This window comes from Mesocricetus auratus, unplaced genomic scaffold, assembly GCF_017639785.1.
Source record: "Mesocricetus auratus isolate SY011 unplaced genomic scaffold, BCM_Maur_2.0 Super-Scaffold_100022, whole genome shotgun sequence".
Taxonomy (NCBI): Eukaryota; Metazoa; Chordata; class Mammalia; order Rodentia; family Cricetidae; genus Mesocricetus; species Mesocricetus auratus.
In genome coordinates this window covers 1,434,825-1,452,775 of record NW_024429203.1, presented here as the reverse complement: position 1 = coordinate 1,452,775, position 17,951 = coordinate 1,434,825, and the positions used below count along the sequence as shown (strand labels likewise).

The window sequence follows — 17,951 nt, the reverse complement described above, 5'->3', positions numbered from 1 at the left end:
CATGCGTGGAGGTCAGTTCTCCATCCTCTGTGTGGGCTCTGGGGATTGAACTGGGCTCTCAGGTTGGCAGCAAGTACCTACCCTTTATCCATTGAGCCATGCCACCTGCCTGGAACCTTCCTTATTTACTGAGAACACACCAGGCACAAACAATGTCCTAACTATTTACTGAGCATATACTACGCACAGACAATGTCCTGGCCCATTGTCTCAAAGAAGCTTTCTAAGCAAAGCCCTTCAGAGCTTTTGTTTTACTGAAGAGAAACACAGGCAGCCTAACTACTGTTTGTCTAGCAAGCTGCTGTCACGACCCAGAGCCCAGGGCTGGAGCCGGAGCCCTCACCCCGTCCGTGGGCCTTTATTCCTAGAAGCGGTGGTGCCTGGACTTGGAAGGGCTGCTTGAAGAGGGTCAAGTGCTGACTAGCCTGAGGTCACAAAGCAGGTGTGAGAACTGAGTCCAACTGCCTTTTTCTTTTCCTCCACTTTGAGACAAGGCATCACATAGCCCGGGCTGTGCTGAAACTCCCTATGTAGCCAAGGAGGAACCTGGACTCCCGATTCTTCTGCCTCTATTGCCTGAGTACTAGGATTACAGGTATGCACTGCCGCACCTGGGTTATGGGGTGTTGGGATGGAACCCAGGATTTCCTGAATACGGGGTGAGCATCCTACTCATTGAGCCGCATCCTCAGACTGAGTGTGGGCACTGGGGACTCAGCTCCACTTACTTGTTGCTGGGGATGGGCACATTGGTTAAGAGTGAGAAGTTGCTTCGAACGCTTCGGAGACTGGCCAGCACCTGGGGTGGGGGACAGCTGTAAGGAGAGATGTCTACCTGCAGGGACCACCCGGCTGGGCCCCTTTCCCATGATGGGAGGAGGTCTCACCTGGGCAAACGGTGTCACAATGAGGTCTTCGGCATGCCTGAAAGTAAAAACGGGCAGGTGAGGGTCTAGGTCTTTGGGGTGGACACTGTGGGGTCATGATTAGCAAGGAGGAGACAGGACAAGGCAACTGCAGGGACACGCCACAGGTGCCGCAGAGTGGGAACCGTATGCACAGGATGTGGGGCCCAGAGAGAAGATTGTAGGTGGGGCCCCATCCCAATAGGGGCTTACAAGCAAGGGAGGGCTAGGGGGGTCCCAGAAGTGGAGTTCCTCTTTTGCTGGAAGGCAACTTCATAGGGCTGTGCTGGGGATACGGCTCAGTGGTTACAGCACTGCTCACCACAACATTCCCCAAACCATTCCCAGAACCAAACAAAAGAGAAAAGAATGAAAACTAAAAAGAGCCTATCTGTACCATACGCTTGTAATCTCAGCTACTCAGAGGGCTGATGCAGGAGGATCACAAGTTTGAGGTTAGCTTGCCTGATCATGGAGATGTAGTTCAGTTGGTAGAGAGCTTGCCTAGCATAAGGAAGCCTTGGGTTCCATCCCCAGATCAGGAATTTGAAGATAGCTTGGTTAAATAGCCAGTTTGAGGCCAGCCTGGGCTACAGACCCTGTCTAGAGTCAGAGGAGAGGGAGGGCCAGACTTGAAGGCAAGCAGTGACTGGGTGTGAGCAGAGCTGGTAGGCGTTGCCAAACTTTATAATCTTGTAAGTCCCGTGTGAGGGGAAAGGAGCTGCTTACCCTTCAGTGGGGAGGACAGTGTGTGTGGACTGACCAAAGAAGGGGTTGGGTGCCCCACTCTGCTGAGGGCAGCTGTGGCAGGGCCAGCCCTAAGGGAGCTGGTGAGTAGGGCAGGGTGTGCTCACGCTTCGCTGGTGACAGATGAGTTCCTGGACATAGTCTTGGGTGACATGTCATAGTCGCTGTCTGAGCGATAGAGGAAGGACTCTCGGCGCTGGCTGGTGGCTGCCCCAGCGTGTAGCACAAGCCCCGGGCTCGCCTGCGAGTCCAGGGGGCTGCGGCCAGGGGATGGTGTCGGTCCATTTTCGGCCTCCAAGCTGCAAGGGACAGAGGAAAGAGGAGTCAGGGGGACTGAGGTCATGCTGGTGAGGTCAAGAGGTGTGAAAGAGAGGAGGCTTGTGGCAGATACAGGGAGGCAGGGGTGGCAGGCAGCTCGGCTGGTACAGTACTTGCCACGCAAGCATGAAAGGTTTTTGTTCATTCCTTGAAGATACTCCACTTTACTTTTATTTTACACGCTCGCACACACGCACGCACACACAGCAGGTGTGCTGGCTCACACCTGTAATCTCAGCACTTGGGAGGCTGAAGCAGCAAGAGCACTGCCATGAATTTGAAGAAACCTCGGTATATGGGCAACCCTGTGTAAGGCCAATTAACTTAAAGTTTTAAGGGCCACTGAGACGACCGTATCCTCTGACCTCTACTCCCACACCCATGCACTTTCACACACACACATGTTCACACAAAATAAATAAATGTATGAATTATGAAAATTCAGGTGAAGGATTCTGAAGTTGTCCCAAAAGCTCACAGTCCCATACAGGGAGTCCAAAGAAAAGCCCTGTGGGCTGGCAGCATGCTGTGGGGGAAACGTCGGCTCTTAGGAAGGGCTGTGTGAAGATAAACCTTGGCTCCGGGTTTAGCAAACCAACGTGACCTTGAGTTCACTGGCAAAACCACAACCTTCAAGAAAATACTGGTCAGGTGGTGGTGATGCACACGTTTGATCCTAGCACTCAAGAGGCAAAGCCAGGAGGATCTCTGAGTTAGAGGATGTCTGAGTTCAAGGCCAGCCCGGTCTATAGAGGGACTTCCAGGACAGCCAGGGTTACACAGAGAAACCCTGTCTTCAAAAACCAAAAACAAAACTATAAACAACAAAAAAAATCAAACAAAAAGTTAAAAAAAAATCAACTGAGGGGCTGGGCTCACACCTTTAATCCCAGCACTTGGGAGGCAGAAGCAAGTAGATCTCTAAGTTCGAGGCCAGTCTGGTCTACAGAGGGAGATTCAGAACAACCAAGGCTACACAGAAAGAAACCCTGTGTCAAAAAACAAAACAAAACACCTGAGTGACTGCAGACACGACTCAGCTGTTAAGGGCGCCAGCTGCTCTTGCAGAGGGCCTGGGTTTGATCACAACTGTCTGTAACTCCAGTTCCGGGATCTGACACCATTTGGGCTTCTGCAGACATCAGGCACATCTGTGGCGCACAGACATACATGAAGGCAAAATACTCATGAGTTAAAAAATAAGTTTTTTTTAAGTAAAATTTTACTGAGGGGGGCTGGAGGGATGGCTCAGAGGTTAAGAGCACTGACTGCTCTTCCAGAGGTCCTGAGTTCAATTCCCAGCAACCACATGGTGGCTCACAAACATCTGTAATGAGATCTGATGGCCTCTTCTGGCGTGAAGGCAGAGCATTGTATATGTAATAAATAAATAAATCTTAAAAACCAGGAAAACCATTGAAAAGGCCATAGGCCGAGGCAGGCGGATCGCTGTGAGTTCAAGACCAGCCTGGTCTACTGAGTGAGTTCCAGGACAGGCTCCAAAACAATACAGAGAAACCCTGTCTCAAAAAACAAAAAAACAAAAAAACAAAAAAAAAAAAAAGAAAGAAAGAAAAGGCTATAGGGCCAAAGCTGGGCAAAAATGTTCACAGCAGCTGTCAACTGCCAAACACAAAATAACCAAACCAATCCAGTAACTGAGGAGCTACAAATCCTAGCAAATTCTGACTGTGTGGGATAGTATACACCATGAAAACATGGATGACGGACACACACAACTTGAGCGTGTCTGTTTATTTGTCCGTGTCCATGGGTGCACAGATGAATGTGTGCCACAGCCCATGCGGTGCTCAGAGACCTCGAGGGAGTCAGCTCTTTCCTTCCACTGTGTGGGTTCTGGGGCTTGAACTCTGGCCCTTCTGCTTGACTGCCAGCTCATTACCTGACACAAGGCAGGGGTGAGGCGATGCCTCAACGGATACGACATCTGCTGTGCAATCATAAGACACTGAGTCCCAGTCTCCAGCACCTATGTAAAAGCTAGGCGTAGTGGAGTGCATCTGCGGGGTCTACCAGTGCTGGGGAGCAGAGACAGGCAGATCCTGAGGGCTTAATAGCCCTCCCCAATGCGGCCAAACAGCAGCTCCATAATACAGATCCTTATCTCAAAAATAACATGGAGAGTATAGAAGACACCAGATGTTTACCTCAGACCTCCAGACATGCACGCCCGGGCACATGTGCCCACCCACCCCACATTCACGACACACACACAAAAGAAAGAGATAAAACCAGAATATAGTCACGCCCACATTACACATGTCAAAACTCACAGGACTAGCCCCGCATAGTGAGGCACACCTGTAACTCCAGCACAGGGAGGCTGAGGCGGGAGCATCGCAGGCATAACGTCAGCCTGGACCACATACATAGTGAGACCCTATATAAAAAATCAGAGCCCAGGGAAGTGGTAAGGGATTGACTGCCTTTGAGGCCCTGGGTTCTCTATCTAGCATTGAAAGGTGCGAGATGGCCGTGGTAACGGTGCTTGTCACCAAGCCCACACTCAGGTGTGATTCCTAGGACCCACATAGTGGAGAGGGAACTGACTCAGCATGTAGACACACACACACACACACACAGTGTGTTTAAAAATAAAGATAAAAGCTGAGCATGGGAGCACACTCCTTTAATCCCAGCACTAGAGAGGCTGATGCAGGCCTGTCTCTGAGTTTAAGGCCAGCCTGGTCTACAGAGTGAGTTTCCAGACAACCAGGGCTACACAGAGAAACCTGTCTCAAACACACCAACACTGAAAACCCTGAAGACAAACGCGTGGAAGACTTCAGCCTTTATGACAGGACTCATTTAGAGAGCAGCTGCTTGCCAAGGGCATGGTGCCTCTCTTAGCCACTGCTGCTGATTGTAGACTGCTTTTACACTTGGCATGTTGGTCTTCATAAAATGACATACCTTGGGCCCAGGATTCCAGCCTAAATGTGGAACTGGTTTCCATTGTGTGTGTGAGGGAGAGTGTCGGTGCCAAGGTGGATTGGAGGGCCGAGGACTTGTAGGAGTCCCTTTCTTTTACCACGTGGGTCTTGGGGATGGAACTCACGGAGTCAGCCTCAGGGGCAAGTCCTTACCCATTGAGCCCACCCGACCCTTGCTGTCTGCCTGCTCCTGTTAAAATGCTTTGTACAAACTGACGCATTTATTTCTGCACCATTTCTTGAGTGGGTCCTGGTAAAATCCCAAAGAACATGAAACCTGAGGCGCAAAGTGTCAGTGGGTGCCTGGGGACTGGCTGACCATGACCATATCCTGAGTTTGCTCCTACTGAGGACCAGCCCTTAGCCCTCTACACAGGAGCTTAGGCTGCCGTTTAGGGAGAATGAGGCCCACATGGGGCCTGAGAGGGCTCCTAGCTGGCATCCTAGGGGAGCAGAGCACGTCAGCGGCTGCACAGGGGCCCTCGCGGGTAGCAATGGTCCCTTGGGCGCTGTTGTTTGTGCTTCAGGCCTGAATGTCCCCTGAGCTGAGGGCAGGCACAGGGGACGGGACCGGGCTGTTGAACTGAAGCCTGGGAAGAAATGAGGGGTCAGCTAATCCTGCACTGCATCTGGGAAGAGACCTCAGTTTGATGCCTGAACTTTTACTGGAGAAAGAGAAGTGACCCCCATAGCTGTCCTGTAGCTTCCAACGTGGGTCGTACACATGTCCACACATGTCAACGCACAGTCACTCAACAGCAATACAAATGTAAGGGAAAAAGACCCCTGCCTGCTTGGAGGTGGCCCACAGTCAGCCAGAGAAAACTACGCTGAGGGAGGGGCAGAGGCTGACACTGGGGCCACCAACCCAGTCAGCATGGGTACAGTCACCTGCTCTAGACTCTCACTCCGGCCTCAGGACAACGCAGTCAGATACTGGCCACAGGGAGACCTGAGTCTGGACCAGCGGCGCATGCCTATCAGGCTAGTGTCGGAAAGAAGAGGGACAGGGTCCCCAGGCCTCCCTAGCCACACCGCCGTGCCCAGTCAAGGAGCTTCAGGTTCAGTGACAGTGACTGACCCTGCCTCAGAGATGTACGGTGGCGAGCCGGCGATATGGCTTAGCAGGTAACGGTTCAATCCCCAGTACCCAAACAGTGGGCAGAGAGAGCCGACCTGAAAGCTGTCCTACGACCTCTGCATACCACCCCAGGAAATGTAAAACAACGTAAGATGAAAAAGACCCCAGCACAGATGCTATTGAGTGCCCCATGCTAGGCGCTACATGTGCCCACATATACATTTTCACCCCGGTTTCCAGGCAGAAAACTGACGGTGTGGAGGTCAGAGACGGTGAGTGGAGGCGTCCGGGCTCAGTGGTGAGGCACTGCCTGGCACTCACACAGTCATGGGTTCCATCCCCAGCACTCCAAGAGGCCGTTCAAGGGCACCCTCAGCTACACAGCAAATTAGAGGCCAGCTCGGCTATTAAATAAGCAAACAAAAGGGCTGAGTAAGTTGGTCGGGGTGGTTTTGAACCTACAGCTGCTGGGCTCTGTACTCTGGGGCAGGAACAGAGGACCAGCCTGCTGCCTCCCAGGCTCCTGGCCTATCTCCACCCGATGGCCTCAGAGGAGTTGCCAGGAAGCCTCCATGGGAACTCTGTGAAGGTCACACGGAGGTTGAGTGGCTGCGACGGGCTCCCGGTGCCAGGTGCCACTGATGTTTGTGGGGCTGGATGTCAAGTCTTGGAGCATGTGATAGATAGGTCTAGGGCAGGGGATTCCTGTGTCCGAATCCGTCACACAGAACATGGGGGGAGGGGCGGGTGTCCCTATTGCCCAGGTGTCTGTGGGTCCCCATGCTCCTGTAACCTCGAGGATGCCCCCACATAACACTACGGATGTCCCTGACCCAAGTGGTTGTGAAGTGTGGGGGGTCATTCTTTGCCTGTAGAAGTGTGTATACAACAGGCTTGGGAGTGTTTGGGTGACCCTGTCTTCCTGGGAAAAGCAAGGTGCATACCAGGCTGTGAGAGGTGTCACATAGGTGTTAACATTTGCGGTCACCTACCTGTAATAGTCATGGGTCCTTTGCGGGCTCTCCCAGTGCCTTGACTAGCCTGGAGACCCCAGTCTTGTCTAGCATAGCAAACACCCGTGACCCAGCTTAACCCAAACGTGGGTGTGGCCGCAAGGGATCTCACTGGACACGGCGTGTCTGTGTGCCATCATGCCGTGTCCATCAAGGTATCCGACCAGACTGCACTGAGGCTAGGAGGACTCCCCAGTCTAAAGGTCAGTTCCCGGCGGCTGCTTTACCCACCCAGTTCAGAATGCCCTCTGGGTGCTCAGGCTGGGTTTGCAGTCTGACAGCCCCAGCTGGGGGTGGGGGAGAGCTGTGTGTGGAGAAACCATGTAAGGCCTTAGGGACCTGGCTCTTAGCCAATGGCTTGGGAATGGAGCCCAGGTGACAGGCTGGACACCCATATTTGCTGCCAGGGAGAGTGCCAGATACTCAAGTTGAGGGGAACAGAAACAGCCAAGGAACCCCAACTTTGAACAGACAGGTTGAGGTGGAAACTAGCCTCATTTTGGAGCCATACCATCAGCAAGCACCCACGTTTTTAAGGTTAGGTCGGGGGCAGGCTCCCTTGCTAGATGTGGGAAGTTACTTAGGGGACTCCTCAAGGGAAGGGTCCGCTTTCCCCAAACAGGCACGAGCACCTTCAGGTCACAAAGACAGGCAACTGGCCGCGGGCCACCCACCTGACACATCTGCCGGGAGGGTGTCCAAGAGTGTCCTCCTCGCTGAAGGAGAAGTGGCTCAGTGACTCTGGTCCCAGGGGCAATGCCAAGGCCGGGGGTCGCGGCCGGGTCCGGGGTGCTGCACTGGAGCGCATGGGAGCCAGGTGCCGTCGGGGCCGGCATTGGGGACCAGCTGTTGCACCGGGGTGTGCGGCGCTGCACGCCAGGCCGGAGAAGCCAGTGATCGCCGGCACCGCCTCCACACTTGTCGTATTAGCCCCTGGCACCACCCCTGTGGCCCCCCAAGGGACACGATCCCGAGCGCTCGCGTCCTCCTCACGCGTGTGAGTCCGCAGCGCCCGTCTCCCTCCTGCAGAAGGGCCCGGGGAGACTGAGCGCCCACTTCCCGCCCGTCCCTCCCCGGGCTTTAGGGACGCCCGGGGCTCCGGTTTCCCCGGCTCCTAGCCCGCGGCCCTCCCCTCCGCCCCGGCCCCGCCTTCCACCCCTCCCCGGCCTGACGTCGAGCTGTGCCACCTCCAGGTCTCCGATCGCCACCACGCGCGCCCGGGGGAACCAGACACACCCCAGAGGGCGGAGAGCAAGGCAGGGTGATCGAGACCCTAGGGAGGGACTAGGTGACAGATTCTGGAAGGTGGAGCCGGGGAGTGGAGGGACAGGCACAGAATCAAACCCAAGGGACACTTACGTCCCCACACCTTGCTCCATCCCAAAGGCCAGGCCTCTCCTCCTCTTTCCCCGCCCACTTCTTGCTCAGTGCCCAGGGTGACTTCCAACAGTCTCTGTCCTAAATTAGTATGCGTAGAGAACAGGACATGGGGGGGGGGGGCGGACACGGCAGCAGCAAAAACGCAGGCCGACCTCCAGTCTGCCACACCGAGTGCAGGAGAAAGGGATGTTTGGAAGGCATACCGGATGTGGTTTCTAGGCCTGGCTCCCTCAGGCTTCCTGTCCCCGCAGCCCAGTCTGGCACGAGGTGGTATCGCTACCAAATCAGACCCCGAGGAGGGACTGGGTGACAGGCAGGGAGGCAGAGCTGGGAAGAAGAGGGCCGTGGAATCAAACCCACCCCATAAGGCAGGCTGCTCGAACGGCTCCACAGAAACTTGCTGCCAAGTGCTCCTGCCTGCGACCCAAGCAGAACCGGCCCGGGGTTCCCAGCGGGACTGAGCATACAGCCCGGGAGCGGAGTGCCTGCCGAACACCCAGGGTTTGGCCCGGACCTGGATGGCGGGGCATGACCACACTCCTCGCACTCGGGAGTGACAGGAGGATCTTAAGTTCAAGACCGTCCTCGGCTACACACAGGAAGCTGGAAGCCAGTCTGGGTTACATGCGACTGTGTCTCAAAAAGAAAATCCTAAACCACAAACCACATCTGGAGCGATGGCTCAGTGGTTAAAAGTACCGGCTGCTCCTCCAGAGGACCTTGGATTTCAACTCCCAGGATCTACATGGAGGCTCACAACCATTGTAGGGTACGCCCTGTTCTCGTCCGGCCTCCAAATGCACCGGGCACACACAGTGCACATGTAGGCAAAACACCCAAACACATAAAAAATGATTTAAAATTAAAAAACAAAACCTAAGGGGGGAAAAAGAGACAAAATCAAAGAAAGAGAAGAGATAGGTATGGTGGTGCACACCTTTAGTCCAGCCTGGTCTACATAGTGAGTTCCAGGCTAGCCAGAACTGAGTAGCCAGATTAAATGTGGTTCCCAGTACCCACACTGCCTCTGACTCGGGGCCCAGCCCCTCCAGCATTCTCTCCTGGCCTCCACAGGCACCTGGGCTCGGGCACACACCAGTGCACACACTTAATGCTTATGTATGAGTGCGGGGGAAGGAGCCCTTGAGGACAGAGGGCTTTGGTCCTCTGCCGCTGGAGGTGCCAATGGTTGTGAGTCCCCAGTGTGTGCCGTGGTACTGGGAACTGAACCTCAGTAAGTGCTCTTAACCTCTGAGCCATCGCTCCAGCCCCTAAAAAAGAAAAGAAAACACAAATCCCGTGGTCATACTGGATGCTGGGTTGGCCTCAAGTCCCCCGAGGCATAACCACAGCCTCAACTAGGCACAGGAAGTGGGAGAGACCCTGCGTTTATTGAGCGCCTACTGTATGCCCTATCAGATTTCTCCTCAGCAACCCTGGAAGGCAAGATGATTTTATCTATACCTCAAACGGAAGAGGAAAAGCGAGGCTTCACTCTAAGACTCCCTCTCCCAGCCCAACAGATGGTCACGCTGGTAAGCGCAGAAGAGCCTCGAACCCGTGGCCGCGGCGGCGACGTGGGCGCGCGCACGCACACACACTCACCCGGTCCACGCCTGACGGCCCCAGTCTTGCACGCTACTGCGGAAGAGCCGCAGGCGCCTGTGGGGCGTAGAGGATGTGTTGCCGAAGAACGCGGAGGCTGCGGAGGGCCCGGGTAGGAACGCGTCGTCCTCGGCTGCCGCCTCCAGGCAGGCCGCCGCGCGCGGCTCGGGGATGCGGCCCCAGCCCCGCCGCTCCATGCGCCTCCCGCCGCCTCGGCCCTTCCGGCTGCACTCGGGCCGCCCTTGGGGCGGAGCCCGGCCGGGGCGCCTCAGACCTCAGGAAGCCCAACCACCTTCCTCCAAGGCGCGCCGCGTGGGGTAGGGTAGCCACAGACCCCTAGATGTCTCCCCTTTCCTTGCAGTCATTGTTTTCTGAGACATCCCAGGGTACACCAGCATTCTGAGTGCACCCACAAATCCGGGTGGTGTTCTGAGAGCCCAAGGGGTCCTTCAGATACCAAGGTCACTGAAGCATCTCAGGTTGACTATTTAGTAAATGCGGGGGGGCGTTAAACCGGGTCTCACTGTGTAGTTCTGGCTGACCTGGTACTATGACACCAGGCCGGCCTCGAACTCACAGAGACCTACCTGCTGCCGCCTTGCAAATCCTGAATTAAAGGTGTGTTGCACCATGGGCAGACAGCAGCTCAGATTTCTAAAACTCTCCTAAAGCATGCACAGACACCATCCCCAGACCTCTTGACCAAAGGCAACGTCCACAAGCCAGTTGGATCCTCCAAATCTTACAATCCCGGTCACCTATGGCAGGAAATGCTTCTATATCCCCCACATGCCCCTCCACCCTGCAGTGGCTCCACAGTATCCTAGAATGTACACACAAAGTGCCAAAACACCAACATAAGAAGCTTAGGGGTGCGGGCAGTGGTGGCACACGCCTTTAATGCCAGCACTCGGGAGGCAGAGGCAGGTAGATCTCTGTGAGTTCAAAACCAGTCTGGTCTACAGAGCGAGATCCAGGACAGCCTCCAAAGCTACAGAGAAACCCTGTCTAGAAAAACAAACAAACAAAAAAAAGCTTAGGGGTATCTCCAGACACAAGGCGCATGTGCAAACCATGGTGACACTACCAAATGCTGAGGGATCTCAAAGACACCAGGCGTGCAAGTATTTTTTTTTCCGAGACAGGGATTCTCTGTATTGTTTTGGAGGCTGTCCTGGAACTCGCTCTGTAGACCAGAGCTGGCCTCAAACTCACAGATATCCGCCTGCCTCTGCCTCCCAAATGCTGGGATTAAAGGCGTGTGCCACCACCGCCCCGCGTGCAAGTATGTTAATCCATGGCTCTTGGCCACACCTAGACTTTCATTCTTGCTTTATGTCACTTACTTATTGTTTGTTATTTTATTATTGTGTGTGTACTCCCATGCACGAATGACATGTAGATCAAAAGACAACCTTCACGGGGCTGGAGAGTCTCTTCCAGAGGTCCTGAGTTCAATTCCCGCAACCACATGGTGGCTCCCAGCCATCTGTAATGGGATCTGGCAGCCCTCTTCTGGGCTGCAAGCATACGTGCAGACAGAATACTGTATATACAATGAATAAATCTTAAAAAAAAAAAAAGAGCCTTCACGAGTCAATCTCCTTCCACCGTGTGGGTCCCAGGAACTGGACTCTGGGCATCAGACCAAGTAACAATGGTCTTTACCCACTGACCCATGTCACTGGCCCCAGTCCCAGATTAACATCTACAATCTTGAAAATGCCTCAGAGTGCCACCTAGAGCTCACAAAATGCTAGTGTACACAGTCTCATGCAGCCCAAGCTGACCTTAAACTTGCTATGTGGCAGTCTGAGTTAAATTCCTAATCCCCCTGCCTCCACCTCCCCTAGTGCTGGGATTCCAGACTTGGACACCATGCTCAGTGTATCTGGTGCTGGGACATAGGCAAGCTAGGATGCAGACTAGGCAAGCACTCTGTCTACTGAGCCACATAGGATTCCTTCTATCTCTTAAGAACCCCAGAAAGCCAGGCATGGTGGCTGATGCCCTTAATCTCAGCATTCTGGAGACAAAGGCCAGCAGATGTGCATGAATTCAAGGCCAGCCTGGTCTACACAGCAAGTTCCAAAGCAGCAAGGGCTACATAGTGAGGCCCTATACACAGACTGGGCGTTTGGGGGGGTAAGGGAGCTACCAAAGAGGCCCAGACTACCCACAGCTCCTACACAAGTCTAAGGCACCGTCAAGTCCTGCTCACCCTACTTTGTGACTGGGTCCCCTACATTTCACAAGGTAACCCCAAGAATCCAACCTGCTCCTGAGCCGGGCGTTGGTGGCGCACGCCTTTAATCCCAGCACTCGGGAGGCAGAGGCAGGCGGATCTCTGTGAGTTCGAGGCCAGGCTAGACCGACAGCCTCTGAAACAGAGAAACCCTGTCTCATAAAACCAAAAAAAAAAAAAAATCCAACCATCCAACCTGCTCCTAGAGGCAGCCCCAGTGGAACCCAGAAGGTGACCATCTGGGATCCCAGGAATGACAGACAGCACATCCCCAACAGTGGGACCCAGTGGGGCCCAGGTAAAGCCCTTTGGTGATGAGGAAATCAGCCCCAGGGCAGAAGACTTGAGCACAAGTCAGCCATCTTCCTGCCCCCCAGGAGCTCAGCTCGCTGCACTCAAAGTGCAGCTGCCCTGGCCTCTTAGGTGCTGACATTACAGGCATGCACACCTCACAATGCAGGAAGCTTGCTTTGTATCAGGAAGGTGCAGGGAGTCTGCTCTCTGTTCAAAGTCATTGGCACTGGTGCCACAGGGCTTAGAGACAGGCCGGCTAAATGTGAGCCTACCTTTACCATCACTGTATCCGCTCGACTCGAAACCACTTTCACAGAGCCTCAGTTTGCCCAGCTGTAAAGTAGGTTCAATAAATACACTTGACACAGGACAAGGGCTGGACTCAGCCGGTGGAGTGCTTGCTTACCACACACAAAGCATCCCCAGCATAGCCCAGTGCTGTTCTGGAGCTCCTGAGGCAGAGAAAGACAGATTGGGGTCTTAAACTACATAGTGACTTCAAAGCCAGCCTGAGCCACATGATCCAAAAGATCCAGGAACGCTGGGACATACTGTGGACTCACTCAACAGCTACAGTGTTATCTGAGCAAATGATGTCCCATAGTGTACAAGCTGGGGACCATAGCACAGTGACATGATGTTCATACCCAGCACCTGGCCCTTTCTTATTGTATCTATTTTGGTTTTTCAAAACAGGGTCTCTCTGTGTAGCCCTGGCTGTCCTGGAACTCGCTCTGTAGACCAGGCTGGCCTTGAACCCACAGAGATCCGCCTGCCTCTGCTAGAATTAAAGGTGCATGCCACCACTGCCCTGGCCTGGCCCTCTCTGTGCTCCCTGAGCATGCAGTACTTCCTGATGTGATCCCAAGCACAAGCGCTGACAAGATGGCTCACTGGGTAAAGGAGCTTGCCACTAAGCCTGACAAACCAGGTTCGATGTCCAGGAACCACATGGCAGAAGGTGAGGACTGACTCCAAAAAAACGAAGCTGTGATCTCCACGTAAATGCTGTCACATGTGCCCGACACAGTAACCAACACACACATACACACACTCACACACACACTCACACACACACACATACTCACACACACACACACATACTCACACACACACACACACTCACACACACACACACACTCACACACACACACACACACAGCACTCATGAAGCCAGGCAGGGCATCGAACGCCTCAGATCCCAGCACTGGGGAGGTAGAGGCAGGAGGATCTCTGAGTTTGAGGCCAGCCTACAGAGCAAGCTCCAGGCCAATCAGAGATAAATACATTAAAAAAAAAAAGAGTAGGGAAGCGTTTTATTCTTAAAGATTTATTTATTTAATGTGCTCTGTTTACATATATGCCTTCATTCCAGAAGAGGACATCAGATCCCACTATAGATGGTTGTTGGGACTTGAACTCAGGACCTCTGGAACCTCTGAACCATCTCTCCAGCCCCTGAGTGGGGAGGCTTTGAGGGAGACAGCCTGTTTAAGGTTATTTCAAGGTCACATGACCTATGAGTAGCTGAGTCAGAATTTAAGGCATTGTGGTTTTTCTTTGTTTGCGTTGGTTTGAGGTCAAGTCTTGATCCATTAGCCCAAGCTCGTCGTCCGTCTCTCTCTCTCTCTCTCTCCCCAGTGCTGAGATGACAGGCGTGTGGCACCACACACCTCTACCCCAGGGTTTGCCAGCCTTTATTAAGAAATGGCCGTAATTGTCTTCCCCATGAGATGGAAACAGCTGTATAGTTCAGTCAGTCGTCCCTGTAGCTGACCATTTCAGATCCTCAGATCCATCCACATAGACACAAACACCTTTGAAGCTGATAGACATTGTAAGGTCAGGCAGAGATGGGAGGGTCAGGATATTCAAGGTCATTTTGGCTACAAAGTGAGTTCTAGCCCACTGTGGGTTACATAAGACCTTGTCTCAAACAATCAAAAGTGAAAACATTTTTTACCCTTTTTAAAAGACTTTATTGGCTGGGCGGTGGTGGGGCACGCCTTTAATCCCAGCACTAGGGAGGCAGAGGCAGGCGGATCTCTGTGAGTTCGAGAGTTCGAGGCCAGGCTGGACCAACAGCCTCCAAAACAATACAGAGAAACCCTGTCTCGTAAAAACAACAACAAAAAAAAGACTTTATTGTTTTTTGGGCCTAGAGCAGTAGCTCAGTGGTTAAAAGCATGGGCTGATCCTCTAAAGGACTGGAGTTGATTCCCAGCATACAGGTCAGATGGCCCACAGCTGCCTGTAATTCTAGCTCTGTCCAGAGCCGCTGTGGGCACATATTTACAATTAAAAACAATTAGTTGGGCTTGGTGGCACACTAGTACCAGCACCCCAGAAGCAGGTGGATCTCTCTGAGTTCGAGAGTTCCAGTGCAGTCAGGGTTGTTACACAGAGAAACCCCATCTCACAAAACCAAAAATAAGTAAATAAAAATAAATATTTTCATGATTTTTTATCATTTCTCATGTGTGGTAGTACCTGAAGAGGCCAGAGGATGGCGCCAAATTCCTGGAGCTGAGATAACAAGCAGCTGTGAGCGCCAGATATGGGCGATGGAAGGGAACCCAGGTCCTGTGCAAGAGCAGCAAGTCCTTTCCTGCCGAGCCGTCTCTCCAGCCCTTGTTTTTATTCTTAATTTTTGAAATGTTTACTAATCAATCTAGTATCTGTGGGTGCATGCGTGCGGGCCACAGGACAGCCTTTAGAGTCCACTGTCGTAATTTTCTACCGTGTGGGTCCTGGGGAACACACTCGTGTAGGCAGATGTCACAGCAGGCGCCTGTACCTGCCGAGCCACCTCGACTACCCAACATTTGGTTTTAAGTGCATTTGGAGCTAGGCGTGATGGTGTGCACCTGTCACCCAAATATTTGAGAGTATAAGACACGAGAATCAGGGGTTGAAAGCAACATGTATGGAGACTCTGCCTGGGGGCGTAGGCAGCCATAGAAATGGGTCAGCAGCTGCCCCTCCTGTTGACCCGAGGGCGACCTCTGGGGCCCACACAGTGGGCGCAGAGGACTCCCGACTGAATCCTGTGTGTGAACCATGATACACACCTCCATCCCTGAATAAGTAAATAAATGTAATTTTTTAAAAAGTGTGGGGAGTGGAGAGCTGGTAAAGTAGATGAGAGCACTGGCTGCTCTTACAAAGGAGTTTGGCTTCCGGCACCCACACAGTGGCTCAAAACCATCTGTAATTTCAGTTCCAGGGAGATATGACGCCACCTTCTGGACTCTTCCAGCACAGCAAACACACTGTGCATAAACACACATGTAGGCAAAATTCCCATACACATGAAATAATTTTTTAAAAAATCTTATTTTTTCCCCCAAAAGTTTTCTGGTCACGGAAGGAAGGGATTGTGTTGGATCAGTGTGGGAGCCACACTACAGAAGCAATCAGAACGCCACAGACTGCACTGGTGGCCTGGAATCCACTCCCGGCGTGGCTCTGACCTAGGGATGTCACTCCTGGCAGAGCACTCGCAGGCCCTGGGTTTCATCCCAATGTGGTAAAATAAATGAATAAAAATAAGCTTAATTTTTAGAGCTGCATACAGAAATCCCCAGAAAGAAGCAGTGTCCCCTCACTCCAGATGCAGGGTCATATTGTTACCAAACTTGGGTTTCCCACCCCTGGTCCTCCTGACACTGGGGGGTTAAGTGACCTTTGCCATTCTGGGAGGCTGTCCAGTGTGTAGCAGCCGACACAGCCCCTTGCCTTACCCACTAGATGTCAATAGCACACTTCGCTGAGGACAGCTAAACCATCTACAGCCTTGGGCACAGTCCCTTGAAAGGCAAGAAGACTGACCTTTGGTTTGAGACTTCCTGCCCCACTCCCTCTAAGGTCCAGACACCAATCACCAGGACCCAGGAAAGCACCAGTTCAAACCAGCAGGGCATTCTTGTCCACTTACTGGCTCTAGTTCCTCTGAAGTTTGTAGTTGTATTGTGGCTTTTTTTTTTTTTTTTTTTTTTTTTTTTTGGTTTTTCGAGACAGGGTTTCTCTGTGGCTTTGGAGGCTGTCCTGGAACTCGCTCTGTAGCCCAGGCTGGCCTCGAACTCACAGAGATCCACCTGCCTCTGCCTCCCAAGTGCTGGGGTTAAAGGCGTGCGCCACCACTCCCTGGCTACAAGAGAGGCGGTAGTGGGTTTTTGCTGTTGTCTTTTTAAGATTTATTTAGTGTATACTGGAGTTTTGCCTGTGTATTCTGTGTGGGGTATCAGGTCCCCTGGAACTGGAGTTACACACAGTTATGGGCTATCATATGGCTGTGAGAATTGAACTTTGGTCCTGTGGAAGAACAGTTTGTGCTCTTAATCACCGAGCCATCTCTCCAGTCACCCACATCCCTCCATGGTGGGTGCTTGCTAGGACCATTTCAGAGATATAGAAACCAGAGGCCAGAAAGGGCAAGTTACTTGGACAAGGATTTCTATCCTAGAAGAAACAGAGCTGGATTTTTTTTTTTTTACTTGACAGGGTTTCTCTGTATTGTTTTGGAGGCTGTCAGTCCAGCCTGGCCTGGAACTCACAGAGATCCGCCTGCCTCTGCCTCCCGAGTGCTGGGATTAAAGGCTATAGAGCTGGATTTTAAAAAATATGCATTTTTATTGTCTATCTACAGGAGGGTTGCCTGCATGTGTATGTTGATTTTAAGAAATATGTATTTCTATTGTCTATCTACAGGGTGAGAGTTGCCTGCGTGTGTATGTTGATTTTAAGAAATATGTATTTCTATTGTCTATCTACAGGGTGAGAGTTGCCTGCGTGTGTATGTTGATTTTAAGAAATATGTATTTCTATTGTCTATCTACAGGGTGAGAGTTGCCTGCGTGTGTATGTTGATTTTAAGAAATATGTATTTCTATTGTCTATCTACAGGGTGAGAGTTGCCTGCGTGTGTATGTTGATTTTAAGAAATATGTATTTCTATTGTCTATCTACAGGGTGAGAGTTGCCTGCGTGTGTATGTTGATTTTAAGAAATATGTATTTCTATTGTCTATCTACAGGGTGAGGGTTGCCTGCGTGTGTATGTTGATTTTAAGAAATATGTATTTCTATTGTCTATCTACAGGGTGAGAGTTGCCTGCGTGTGTATGTTGATTTTAAGAAATATGTATTTCTATTGTCTATCTACAGGGTGAGGGTTGCCTGCGTGTGTATGTTGATTTTAAGAAATATGTATTTCTATTGTCTATCTACAGGGTGAGAGTTGCCTGCGTGTGTATGTTGATGACCAGAGGCCAGAACAGACTGTTAGATCCCCTGGATCCTCTCTAAGAACAGCCAGTGCTGTTAGCTGCTGAGTCAGCTCTTCGAAACCCCTAGGCCTGAATTTCTAAAAAAAATAAATTATTTTAATTTCTTAAAATTTATTTTATTC

The 17,951-nt window shown here is 52.1% G+C and overlaps 1 protein-coding gene across 1 annotated transcript in view; it reads right to left on the bottom strand.

Moving 5' to 3' along the window:
* Pde4a (phosphodiesterase 4A) overlaps positions 1–17,951 on the bottom strand; it is a 45,019-nt gene that overhangs the window by 17,855 nt on the left and 9,213 nt on the right. The window contains 3 exon segments of the mRNA XM_005078554.4: positions 729–799; positions 888–924; positions 1,760–1,951. Of these exon segments, the coding sequence (XP_005078611.1) occupies positions 729–799; positions 888–924; positions 1,760–1,951 (300 nt within the window).